This window comes from Microtus pennsylvanicus, chromosome 11 (genome assembly GCF_037038515.1).
Source record: "Microtus pennsylvanicus isolate mMicPen1 chromosome 11, mMicPen1.hap1, whole genome shotgun sequence".
Taxonomy (NCBI): Eukaryota; Metazoa; Chordata; class Mammalia; order Rodentia; family Cricetidae; genus Microtus; species Microtus pennsylvanicus.
This window is the reverse complement of record NC_134589.1, coordinates 11838975-11851349: the sequence shown is the minus strand read 5'-3', so window position 1 is coordinate 11851349 and position 12375 is coordinate 11838975. Positions and strand designations below refer to the sequence as shown.

General features: G+C 40.6%; 1 protein-coding gene across 2 annotated transcripts in view; it reads right to left on the bottom strand.

Annotated features, from left to right (window-relative positions):
• Window positions 1–260: 260 nt before the first annotated feature.
• The window catches only part of LOC142859821 (ATP-binding cassette sub-family A member 6-like), a 72032-nt gene continuing 59917 nt past the window's right edge, over window positions 261–12375 (bottom strand). For both annotated transcript variants that reach the window (XM_075990244.1, XM_075990245.1), the window contains 9 exons: window positions 12187–12278; window positions 11614–11789; window positions 10833–10908; window positions 10652–10746; window positions 8985–9104; window positions 8665–8805; window positions 7393–7472; window positions 1993–2048; window positions 261–1868 (listed from right to left, as the gene is read on the bottom strand). In XM_075990244.1, the coding sequence (XP_075846359.1) occupies window positions 1767–1868; window positions 1993–2048; window positions 7393–7472; window positions 8665–8805; window positions 8985–9104; window positions 10652–10746; window positions 10833–10908; window positions 11614–11789; window positions 12187–12278 (938 nt within the window). In that variant the 3' untranslated portion in view covers window positions 261–1766. The remainder of the gene's footprint in view (window positions 1869–1992; window positions 2049–7392; window positions 7473–8664; window positions 8806–8984; window positions 9105–10651; window positions 10747–10832; window positions 10909–11613; window positions 11790–12186; window positions 12279–12375) is intronic.

The following is a 12375-nucleotide window of genomic DNA, read 5'->3' as shown; positions in this document are numbered from 1 at the left end:
TAGCTTCATACTCAAAATTTACAAATCTATTTGTAAGTGAAATGAATATTGATGCACAGAGTCATGATGATAATGACTAATTTTGTGGGAGAGCAGTAAACATAACGGTGAGCTAAAAATCTAAAAAATGTTATTCGGAGGAGAGAAGCATGGTCACAGCTAAGCTTCCTATAAACCTCACAGTTGAAGATGAGGCCAAAATACTGATTTACTTTGGAATTGCACTATCCAATATGTTAGATATCAGTCCCAGGTAGGAATTTAAACATAAGTTTTTTTTATTAATTTAAAATCCATAATACTTAAAATACAATTCCTTCACCTCTGACAAGTAAGCACTTAAGATGTTTGGCTTTTTAACAGAGCAGTCTTCCAAGACAGTGGTATCCAACTACCAAACACGCACCTAACCTGGTCCATTACATAGGAATCCTGTAAATGGGTAATGAGTAAGGCAAAAACCAATGAGCAAAGCTTATCCTTAACGCAAACCTAAATGCAAACATATAATGCTTCAACAGCATCCTAAATTTGAAAGCAGGTGAATATGTCACTGTGGCATCAGTAAATACAAGTCAGCGTGTAGTTAGGAAATGTGTGTGCCAAACACAGTAACCACTCTATAGACCTAGCTCAAAGAATGTAAACAAATGACTTATATGAAGGAACTATAGGGGCTCTTTTATTGAATTTTACCTAATTTCTGTATTTTCTCCATTATACAAATACTCTTTTATAAAAAAAACTGTTTTCTGTATACGTGGTACCTGAGTGTATGTCTATGCACCGCACGTGTGCAGGAGCCCATGTGTGAACAGAGAGGCATCAGATCCTCTGAACTGAAGTTACAGACAGTGGTGAGCTGCCATGTGTGTGCTGGGAACTGAACCCAGGTTCTTCACAAGAGCATAAGCACTCGACCACTGAGCAATCTCTCCAGCACCTATAAAAACTTAGTGAACAGAAAAATGTTATATGTAAGCTATATAAAATATTATAAAATTAGAGTAGGAATACTGCCTAACATTTGAAATATTTTTTCTGGTGTTGGTGTTACATAGATATATCAGGAGAAATTAAAATAACATGCAAAGTTGACATATGAGAGACATCCACATAGTGTACACATATGTACATATACTAATACAAGTAGAAAATAGACTGAAATTAATATCAAATATACAGAACACTATTTGTGAAGAGATTAAGGAAATCCTGAGAATATGCTATTAGTATTTAAAACATTTTTAAATGAACAATTATTACTGTGAATCCCTTTGTTTTCAAAGGTTGTATTTGAGCTGTGTTCAAGATATGTCACTATCTGTGGGTCCAGGGCCTTATCATTTCTACTGCTGTTGAAATAATCCCTGGAAAGGTTTGAGGAAAAATAATATCTCATACTTTATGTAAAAGAAGAGTTATAAATTTTATATTTGTCAACCACCATGAAGTCTCCATGCAGCTAAGGGCACTAAGCATGCTCCTCACCTGCCTCATCAAGTGAATGTTCCAATCATTGTTACAAATGAATACTTTTTCAAAATTGAGTTTATAGTTTTGTTTTTATAGTCCTTTACTACTATTTTGTATTTCCTTATAGCCTCTAAGTTTTAGGGCATGGATTATAATAAATTTTACTTTGTGGTTCACTAAGCAGATAAAATGTGAATAGCACTGATATGAAAACATCTTTGAAATGATTAATCCTACTAGTTACTGCAGAAAACATTAGTTTTAGGTTGGCAGAGCCTAGGTCTGAGACATCACGGTTCATCCAAGTGAGGGAGCAGTTTCCATCTCACAGCTGTATCAGTTTCTTCATGAACATTTTCCAGCTCCTGTTCCTTCGAAAGTTCTAAAAACACCTACACAGGAGACAAAGCAGGAGTATGGTTACTGAGCTGTTGGCTGTCCTGCAGCGAACAGGGAAAAGCCATGCTCCTCTCATGAATGTATAGTCCCGACACGAAGCCAAACGAGTTGACTCACTTTGTCCAGCGTGCACTGAGAGAGGCTGTATTCTTCCAGGTTAAAGCTGCGTTTCACTGAAAAACAGATAAATCGATAAAAGACAATGAACATAGACTCACAGTTTATTGTCAAGAAAAGTCTCAAAGTTGTATACACCAAAATAAAATTATTAAAATGAGCAAAAGATAAATTGAATGAATAAATACAGGGCAGAACAACATCATGAAATATATGGAGTTCACACAAGAGGAATCATGGGGTTTCTACAGGTAAGTGATGGATTTCGAGGATTTTAGTAAATTTTCTCAAATAAAGGTTGAAATAAAAATAAATATCAATAATATGAATGCATAGCAAATTCACCTTGTATTGGGTTTTTCTTATATTTTGTTAATCTCTGCTATTTAGTATATATGTCTTTGGAAGATATGCATTTTCCTTAAGGAATGACACCAATGATCAAAATATTCTTACATGTGAGGAAATTTTCACTCCATAGTCTTTGAGAGGATCCCATCTATATTCCCTTCAGTGGTAATACCTTATCAGGTCTCCATTGGGGACACCAGGAGATCTATCTACATGACAGTTGTCACTAGATTTAGATGCTTACTTGTTTGAAGTTTATCACTTAGACAGTGGGAATCCCCTGTGTGAGAGGCACTTTTAAATGCCAGTGACAGATCAGTAAGGGGAAGAAACAAAATCCTTGGCCTCTGTCTGTGCATTTTAGCAGGAGAAACATGGACATTATATTCATATGCATTTAAATATATAATAAAATATATTATATTTTTATAATACAAGATAAAACAAGAAATTATTGCATACTCTTTTTACATAGGGCCACTGAGGAAGTTATAGTAATAATTTGATAATTGAGCAGAAACCTAAAACTGTGAAGGAGCAACAACCTAAATATTTAGAAAACATAATTTCAAAAAGAAGGAAGAGCAAGTGCAGAGTCCCAAGGCAAGAATGTGTTTGACTAGCAACAATTAGGAAGAGCCAGGAAGTCCGCTAACAAGAATGAACAACAACAGAGATTCATATTATCTCTAGCACAATGAGGCAGGCTCTGTTCTGGGCACTTAGTAAATTAACTCCTTTACTCCTAATGCCCTTGTAGAGACACTGATTCTCCCTGTCACTGTAGAGATAAGCTATATAAAAAACTCAGGGATTGGGTACATTTTATCCACTGTCTCCCTGCTAGCGAGCAGCAGCAGTATGATGGGAAGCCAGCAAAACTAGCGTAAGGGTTAGAGCTCTTCAGAAAATTACACAATGATGATCTGCTGCTAGGAATTATCTAGCTAGTTGAGAGTAAGACAGACAGACAGACAGATAGAGTTAGTAGCAAGAATAGTTCTGGGCAACCAAAGAAGGACCTTAGCTATCATTCAGTAACAGAATGTTGTGGGAGGTCCTTCTGTCTATGTGTTGCTTTTATTGGTTAATGAATAAAGAAACTGGTTTAAAGCCGGGCGGTGGTGGCACACGCCTTTAATCCCAGCACTCGGGAGGCAGAGGCAGGCGGATCTCTGTGAGTTTGAGGCCAGCCTGGTCTACAAGAGCTAGTTCCAGGACAGGAACCAAAAGCTACGGAGAAACCCTGTCTCGAAAAATCAAAAAAAAAAAAAAAGAAAGAAAGAAAGAAACTGGTTTGAGCCCAGGGAAGAACAGAACTAGGCGGAGAAAGCTAGGCTGTAGGCTGGGAGAAAGTAGGGCAGAGTCAGAGAGAAGCCATGGAGCCGCAGGAGACAGATGCTGGGAACTTTAGTCAGTAAGCCACTGTCACATGGTGGCAACACACAGATTAATAGAAATGGGTTAAATTAATATAAGAGTTAGCCAAAAGAAGCTAGGCCAATGGGCCAAGCAGTGATTTAATTAATACAGTTTCTGTGTGATTATTTCGGATCTAAGCTAGCCAGGTGGCTGGAAACCAACAAGTGGTCCCTCTTCCAACAATAGAAGGTTAAATCCATCAGCACAGATAAGGGATGATGATGGGTGAGGGCCCTGTTGCTTTCACCGCATCAGTGTAATCTGAGCACATCAACGATGTGGATGGAATATGAACACACAGACAAACAGAGCATGGTCATGGTTTCTCTTACGTTAATGCAGTTGCGATTCGAGAACATAAGCTGCATTGTGTGTCCTCTGTAGCTTCAGTCCCCTGATGTGTGAGTGTCATATATCAATCTGTTGATTTCATTGGCTCTAAGCAATAAAGAAACTGCTAGGCCCATTGGATAGGCCCACCCTTAGGTGGGTGGAGTAAACAGAACAGAATGCCGGGAGGAAGAGGAAGTGAGGTCAGACTCGACAGCTCTCCTCTCCAGAGCAGACGCCTTCAGAGAGACACCATGCTACCAGCTCCAGGGAAGACGCACACCATGCCCCAGCTCCGACCCAGGATGGACTTAGGCTAGAATCTTCCCGGTAAGCGCACCTAGGGGCGCTACATAGATGATTAGAAATGGGCCAGAGCAGTGTTTAAATGAATATAGTGTCTGTGTAATTATTTTGGGGCATAAGCTAGCTGAGCCGGGCAAGCGGCTGGGGTTTTGGGGACACAGCCCCGCCGCCGCTCATATTACAACAAATGACGCCCAGACGTGTGGCTAACTGAGTCCACAAAAAACTTGAGAAGGCTTAAAAATAAGGGAGAGAGCGTTTAACATAGATTTTTGCTGTTTGTTGGTGGCGTGCTGTAGAGAGATTTCCTGATTCGGCAACAGCAGCAGAAAAAACGCTGTGTCATTTCAAAGAGTGGCTTCCTGGGGCTGTGCCGCCAGTGCAAACTCTGGCTTTATGTTTGTGTTCCCGCTTGGGATCGGAAGGAGAGTGCTCTGAGACCGTGCGATGACTCAGAGCTCCCCGCCTGCTCCTGGGAAGAAGGCAGAATCAGGCTTAGGCAGGCGGAAGAGCATGGCGGATTCCTGCTGCCATACAGGGACGTGTTTTCAGACTGCGCAGTGCTCTGCGTGTCAGATTTGGATGTAACTTGGATGAAAAGAATTTCTGTGCTACACGCTCAGTCTCAGAATTAAAGTGCTGAGTGCCGCTCCTACCTGGTAGCCCCAAGAGGCTTCCTGACTCAGCTTTAGCTGCAAAACCCTGCGGCTCATTAAGAGGTCCTGCCACAAAACACTTAAACAGTGTTGATGAAAAGCTGAACACATGCTTTTCGGTTTTCAGCCGCAGCAGGAAAAAAGCTGTGCCATTTAAAAATGCCGGCTTTCTGGGCCATCCTGCCAGGGCAAACTCTGACTGTTTGAGGCAGGAGGGCCGGCTACCGAGAGAGGACTTGAGTGTTGTCTGTTGTAGCTCTCTGGCTGGCAGGTACCTTGAAATGCCAGTTGTGGCTATAAACATGGCTGCAGCCTGTACATCAGCCATGAGGCTGGAAAGCTAAGGAATGGGCTGGATCCAGCCGGCAAAGCCACGCCTTTAGTCCTACTGATATTGCTTGGTAAATTAAAGACTCATGTGGTCAGAAAAAGAGAGATATACAGTAAAGAGAGATTCAAAGACAAAGAAAATTTCTAAATGGTTTACTGTGTGTTAAAAATATATGCAAGCTGAAAGTTGAAGTTCTTAAAGCAAAAAACAAAAAAAGGAAGAGAGTTGTTGTGTGTACACACCTTTAATCCCAACACTTGGGAGGCAGAGGGAGATAGACCTCTGTGACTTCAAGGTGTGGTAGCACACGCCTTTAATCCCAGTGCCTAGAAGGCAGAGACGAACAGATCTCTGTGAGTTCAAGGTGTAGTTGCAAACACCTTTAATCCCAATGCCTGGGAGGCAGAGACAGGCGGATCTCTGAGAGTTCAAAGACAGCCTGGTCTACAGGGTTATTCCAGGTCAAAGAGATGCGCTCAAAAAACAAAAAGTTAACCTAGGAATGTCACAGCTTAGATTCTTAAGCGCCTAGTGATTTAAAGGCGCAAATCAAAAGTGCACCTGGCTCCTGGATAGTAAAAATTTGCAGATTCACAATAGGACAGATTCAGACCGCTAAACGAGTCACACTGTTGGATGAATGTACGTAGGCTTGGGAGAGAGAAGAAAAAAGAATATAGAGAATAAAGTTAATGGTTTAAAAAGAAAAAAGTAAAAGTAAAGTCTTTAAAGAGACAGAGTACAGATAGTTATAGATATAAATAAAAATAAGCCGCGTAAAGATGGAAAATTCACAGAGAGTCTGGATTATGTACATTGTGTTTTCTTTAAAATTTTTGACTGTGAAGGAGCTAAGTACAGACAGACATTTCATTATATGGGCTGCCAAGTGGAACCAGAACGGATATCATGAGGGTATGATTTCAGAATTTGGGTCTAAGGATATGATGCTTTGGAGAGAGTCTTCTTTTGTTTTCACAGAGGATGAGACTCTATGGATTTCTTCTATTCTGATTTGGTATGATGGACCACGTCCTCCTGAAGGGTTGCTGTGAACATCTTCAAAAAATTACGTCACTCAACTGCCAACTGAGATAAACCTGGCACACAGGTTACACCCTAAATAATCTGATTAACGACGCCCCCATTCAGCAGGAAGCAGTTTGGAGAGAAAAAACTGCGCCCATGTTCCCAAATATGGTTTATAAAACGTTCTTTTACATTTAAAGGGGGATATGATATAGACATGAATAATTTGCATTAGTATAGATTTTGCTTTATTGATAGAGATTTACGGTCAATTTTGTTATATGTATAAATGTTTCTGATGTAACTTTTACTTGATAACTGTTTTGTTATATGTAATTTTGCTATGTTAAGGTTAAAGCCTTCCTTTTTTTGTTTAAACAGAAAAAGGGGAAGTGATGTGTGAGTGTCATATATCAATCTGTTGATTTCATTGGCTCTAAGCAATAAAGAAACTGCTAGGCCCATTGGATAGGCCCACCCTTAGGTGGGTGGAGTAAACAGAACAGAATGCCGGGAGGAAGAGGAAGTGAGGTCAGACTCGACAGCTCTCCTCTCCAGAGCAGACGCCTTCAGAGAGACACCATGCTACCAGCTCCAGGGAAGACGCACACCATGCCCCAGCTCCGACCCAGGATGGACTTAGGCTAGAATCTTCCCGGTAAGCGCACCTAGGGGCGCTACATAGATGATTAGAAATGGGCCAGAGCAGTGTTTAAATGAATATAGTGTCTGTGTAATTATTTTGGGGCATAAGCTAGCTGAGCCGGGCAAGCGGCTGGGGTTTTGGGGACACAGCCCCGCCGCCGCTCATATTACAACAAGTCCCCTGCTGCAGATGAACCTCTTTCCAGAGGGCTGAGTTTATTACCATTAGAATTCTCAAAATCAACACCCTGCAGGGTCCATTTTTAGAATGTATTGCACACCCACCCTTCATTGTATTACTCTCCAAGTCCTTTAGAAGTTTGTTCTTACCTGCTTCTAATTTGTAAAAGGCCTGAGACAGAGGATAAACATCTGTTATGGGTAGCTTGTAGGTCAGCAAGGAGAGATAGCTGGGAATAGGAACACATCAGAATAAATCCTTGTATAATCAACCATTTCTTTTCAAAAATAAAGTTGGTACAAGGTAATATATGTATTAAATGTGAAAACAAATTATCTAACAATAAAGTCTTTTGGAATTATTGAAGAGAACTGGCTGTTGTAGATATCTGTAGTAATGGCAGAGTATTTTATATTATTACTTATATCCAGTTAACTCAAACAGTTTTCTTGTTAAAATCAGAAATGCTAAACTACATCCATCCTTAGACAAGTCCAAATCAGGCTGGAAAATAATTCAAATGAGTTCAGTATTATAACCATAAAGCCAACTCATAATCAGAGCTCTAAGGCTGGGGAGAAGCACAGGACAGTTATGGAAAGATTTAAAAACCCTGGAGCCTCTAAGGGACAGACTGATCTGGGGCACATTCCTTCTGGTACTGCTTCTGACAGCATCCTTTGCTGTTTCTCAGTTCACTCCCAGAGTAACGGTGCAGAGTTCCTAAGTGGCAGTAAGTCTGACCAGACCTCCAGGGCTGGATGTCTTCAGACCGGACCACCCTCTTAATTTCTTATTCATTATATTCCCATGTTTGTTTAAAAAACATATGTATTTCTTTGACTAGTGATACTGAAAGTTTAGGAGTAAGAGCAGGTTTTGAGCTATACCTTAGGTGACCTCTACACTCACATTCTATGAAGATGAGAATGACAGTTTTGTGTATTGTTTCTCTGAAATGCTCATCCCTATAATTTTAAATCCAGTTTCTGCTTTATCTCTTTTATCCTGTTCCTAATAACATACAGACACACACACACGGCAAGTGTACATATGCATGCACACGCACACGGCAAGTGTGCATATGCATGCACACGCACACGGCAAGTGTGCATATGCATGCACACGCACACGGCAAGTGTACATATGCATGCATACACACACACTCATTATAGTCTCTATTTTGAAACAAGAACTATCTATTAAAGAAAGACCCTTCACCTTTGCTGCTAATTCCTGGAGGAAGAGACCCACGGTCCTGTGTAGTTTGTAAACCTCTTGTAACCTGGAAGATTCAACACACCTTCTTCGAGGTCCCTAACTATCACTGTGAAGCTCAATCACTCGTGTTGGCACAGAGCTAACAGAAACCAGTGTCTGTAAAGCATACATAGATCTCCGCCATGGACAGCTCTCTTCACCTTTCCTGACGTGCGGCCTGTGGGAACAGCTCCAGCATCTCCCTGTGCACCGATGCCACTTGAGAAGTTTCATTCACTTTTAGTTCTAGAATGTAATCCTTGCCAAACTTCCTTTTCAGGTGTTGGATTGAACCAATGCATCTGTGAGTAGGAAGAACACAATGGGGAAGAAAACACTGTCGTTTAATTTCTGTTATTCTTAAATGTCAGAGAGAAAAGAAAGGGTATCAGCGAGGAAGGCAAAGGGATGGAACTAGCTGCTAACAGTGACTTGCTCTTTCTACAGGCAATCCCGAATCGGGCTCTGGAGAGATACCCACCTCAGTCTTCCGGAAACCATGATGGCCACTCGGTCACACAGAGCCTCGGCCTCAGCCAGGTCATGGGTGGTCACGAGGACACCCACCTCGTTGTCTTTAGCAGCTGCCTTGACTGCCTGCCTGAAGTGCATAAAGATTAATAGAATTTAAAACCAAAAGTAAAGGAAAGATAAAGAGGAACAATGTATAGATAGAATACAGTTTACAAATCATATTCATGTATTCAAAAACACCAGAGAAATGAATGCTGACTAGTTTTTTTTAAAAAAAAATAACGAGAATTTTAAAAAATATTTTGGTATGTTCATGGCATCACAGTTAAACTTTAAAAGGAAGTTTCTTTGTATTTTGGAGATACTAACTGAAATAATGATGAATACAAAGGCATGCTGCTTCATATTTCCTGTAAGATAATAGAAGCTGCAAGAGGAAATGTGTTGAGAATTAGATGAAATGAAGTTGACCTTCTAGTGACAATGATTGGAACTGAGTGACAGGTATAACAGATTCATAAATAATTCTTTCAATATTTGCATTAAATAGTGATAACAAAGGTTTATTTTAAATGGGAGAGAATACTGGATAATTACAAATATGAAAGAAAATCAGGGGTTTTATTAGTCAAAAGGGTGATTCACAGGTAAGAAATAGGGAAAAACTAAAATGATATGTTAGATATGTAAATTTGACAGATGTGGAAATAAGGAAATTATGTCACTAAGCTAAGGGTCTTTGAAAACAGTCTAAGCACCAAAATAAATTGTTATAAAATTCTTAATAATTAAAATACAAAATTAAAATTATTTATTATTAAGCCCCAAACTAAAGAATATGGAGCATTTTGGATCATCCACTTGTTAAATATTTGCTGCCCCAATAACATGAACTATCTCTGTAGCTGGATTTCTGCCTTGAATGTCTCATAAAGGTCCATGTGCTAAAGATTTGGTCCCAGATGGTGTCATTAGTAGGCGATGAAATCTTTAAGAGGTGAGGTCTAAGTGGATATGTTTAGGACATCAGTGCCTCTATAGGGGATCGTGGCACCTCAGTGCCTTCCTCGTTCTCTGAGCTCCTTGACTTATAAAGTGACCATAGCTATCATGTGTTCCTGCCATGGCATGCGACCTTACCACAGCCCCAAAGCAGTGAAGCCAATCTCAGATGGACTTAAAACCTCCAAAACTTCAAGCCCAAACGAATCTCCTCCTTGTAAGTTGATCGTCTGGAATATTTGCCATGATAGCCGCTGATACGATGCTATTACATACCAGATTTGTATCACTATGATAAAAATGCTTGGGATAATCAGCTTAAATGGAGAAGTTTATTTTGCATTAATATTTTAGAAATTCTAAGCCATGGATGATTAGGCCCATTGCTTTGAGCCTACGGCAAGGTGGGGAGTGCTTTGGGGAAATTCAGTAGCTTTCTTCAGGACCACAGGTCCAATATCTTCTTCAAGGTCATCTTAGCTTCCCTACACTAGGTTCCTAAAGGTGCTAGCTAGCACCCCTCAGCGGCACTACTGGCTGGGGAGAAAACCTTAAACAGACAGGTATTTAGAGATCATTCAGCACCCAGGCTATAGCAGCTAACTAGTACTATTTCAACTGAATCAGGAACATGTTTATCACGGTGGGTCTGGGGCCTATAAACATACTCACCATATTTGCTGTTTCCCTGGCACATCTAAGCCTGTAGACGGTTCATCCAGAATCAGGACAGATGAATTTCCCAGGATGCTCAGCACAAAGCACAGCTGCAACGAAGGGAAAGAAAAAAAAAGTCCCCTGTTTGCTTCCACCCCGCATAAGCCCTCAGAAGAGCACCGGCTACCATACGTACCTTTCTAGTGGCTCCTGCAGCTAGTTTCCGCACTAAAACATTCAGCTGGCCATGTAGGTTAAAGGCGTTCACTAATCTGATAGAAAATAAAATGGGAATATCACACTGAGAGAGAACTTGGGGAAGTGAAATCACCCATAAGTATAAGAAGGTTGGAGGAAGTGCGGCAGTATTGTTCTCAAAATTTGAATCATGATGAAAAGTTACTTCACTTTTTGCCACATGAAATTTTTTCCCCATTATAATTCGGAATGAGAACTGATGTTTATTCCATTCCCATCTTCTCATTAGAAACCTGAAAAGCGCGATTATTCATGAGTATAGACTCACTGGCTCTTTGTCAACTATTCGGTTCAATCATTTTTTCAAGCTCCCACATTGAGTTATGTGGGGAGTCAGGTGTTGTCTCTCACTTCTGTTCTACCAGCAATACTCCAAAGAGTGAGAAATGCCTTTCCGCTCCTGTTCCTCATTAGTAAAATCATTGTGAGTACTGCCTATCCACCATTGACATAAAGGGATGACACATTCCCTCTGCTATACACACCCTCTTTGGTGTACACACACACCTCTGCTGTACACACCCCCGCTATACACACACCCACCCCACTGTACACACACCCACCCCACTGTACACCCCCCCACTGTACACACACCCCACCGTACACACACACACCCCACTGTACACACACACACCCCACTGTACACACACCCCACTGTACACACACCCACCCCACTGTACACCCCCACACACACTGTACACACACCCCCTCTGCTGAACCTTGAAATGGCAATGGCAGCATCCTCCTTCCTCAGTCCTTTCACAGTAGCGTACACCTCCAGGTGCTCCTTCACTGTCAGGACGGGCCACAGCACGTTTTCCTGAGGACAGTATCCAAACTTGACTGTGCCATCACCCTGGTAACCCACAGGTGAACTAAATCCTTTCAGTTCCACCTACAAGAGTAAGCAGCTTTACTGACGGTAGGTGAGGCTTTTCTCCACACAGTCTAAAAACTGCCATATAGCTGGAAAACACCCTAATGATTAAAACAAGAACACATCACAGAAACTGATCTATAGTTATCACAGTAAACAAGTAAATTTTCTAATATATGAGCATAATTTCATATGTGCGTGGGGTGGGAAAGAGAGACAAATTCAGGTATATAATAGGTACTTGGTTTCTGGTAACATTCCAATTCCTAGTATAAACTTTAAAATCATACAAAACAATAAAAGGAAAAGTACATATATCCAAAACACCAATAAAAGTCTTATAAATATATAACCTATATTTATTATGATAATAATTTTTTTGGGGAAATGAAAACAATGTATTAATTTTTACTACCTCTCCAGCTGCTGGCTTTGTGATCCCAGCTATCATCCTAATAGAGGAACTTTTACCAGCACCATTGGGTCCTAACAATCCCAAGATCTCACCTGAAGGAAAGAATGAGATTATCAATTTTGGAAATGAGACGGAGATTTATAGTTTTCCAGTAAAATCTTGAAAGGTCTTTAGAATCCTCAAATAGAG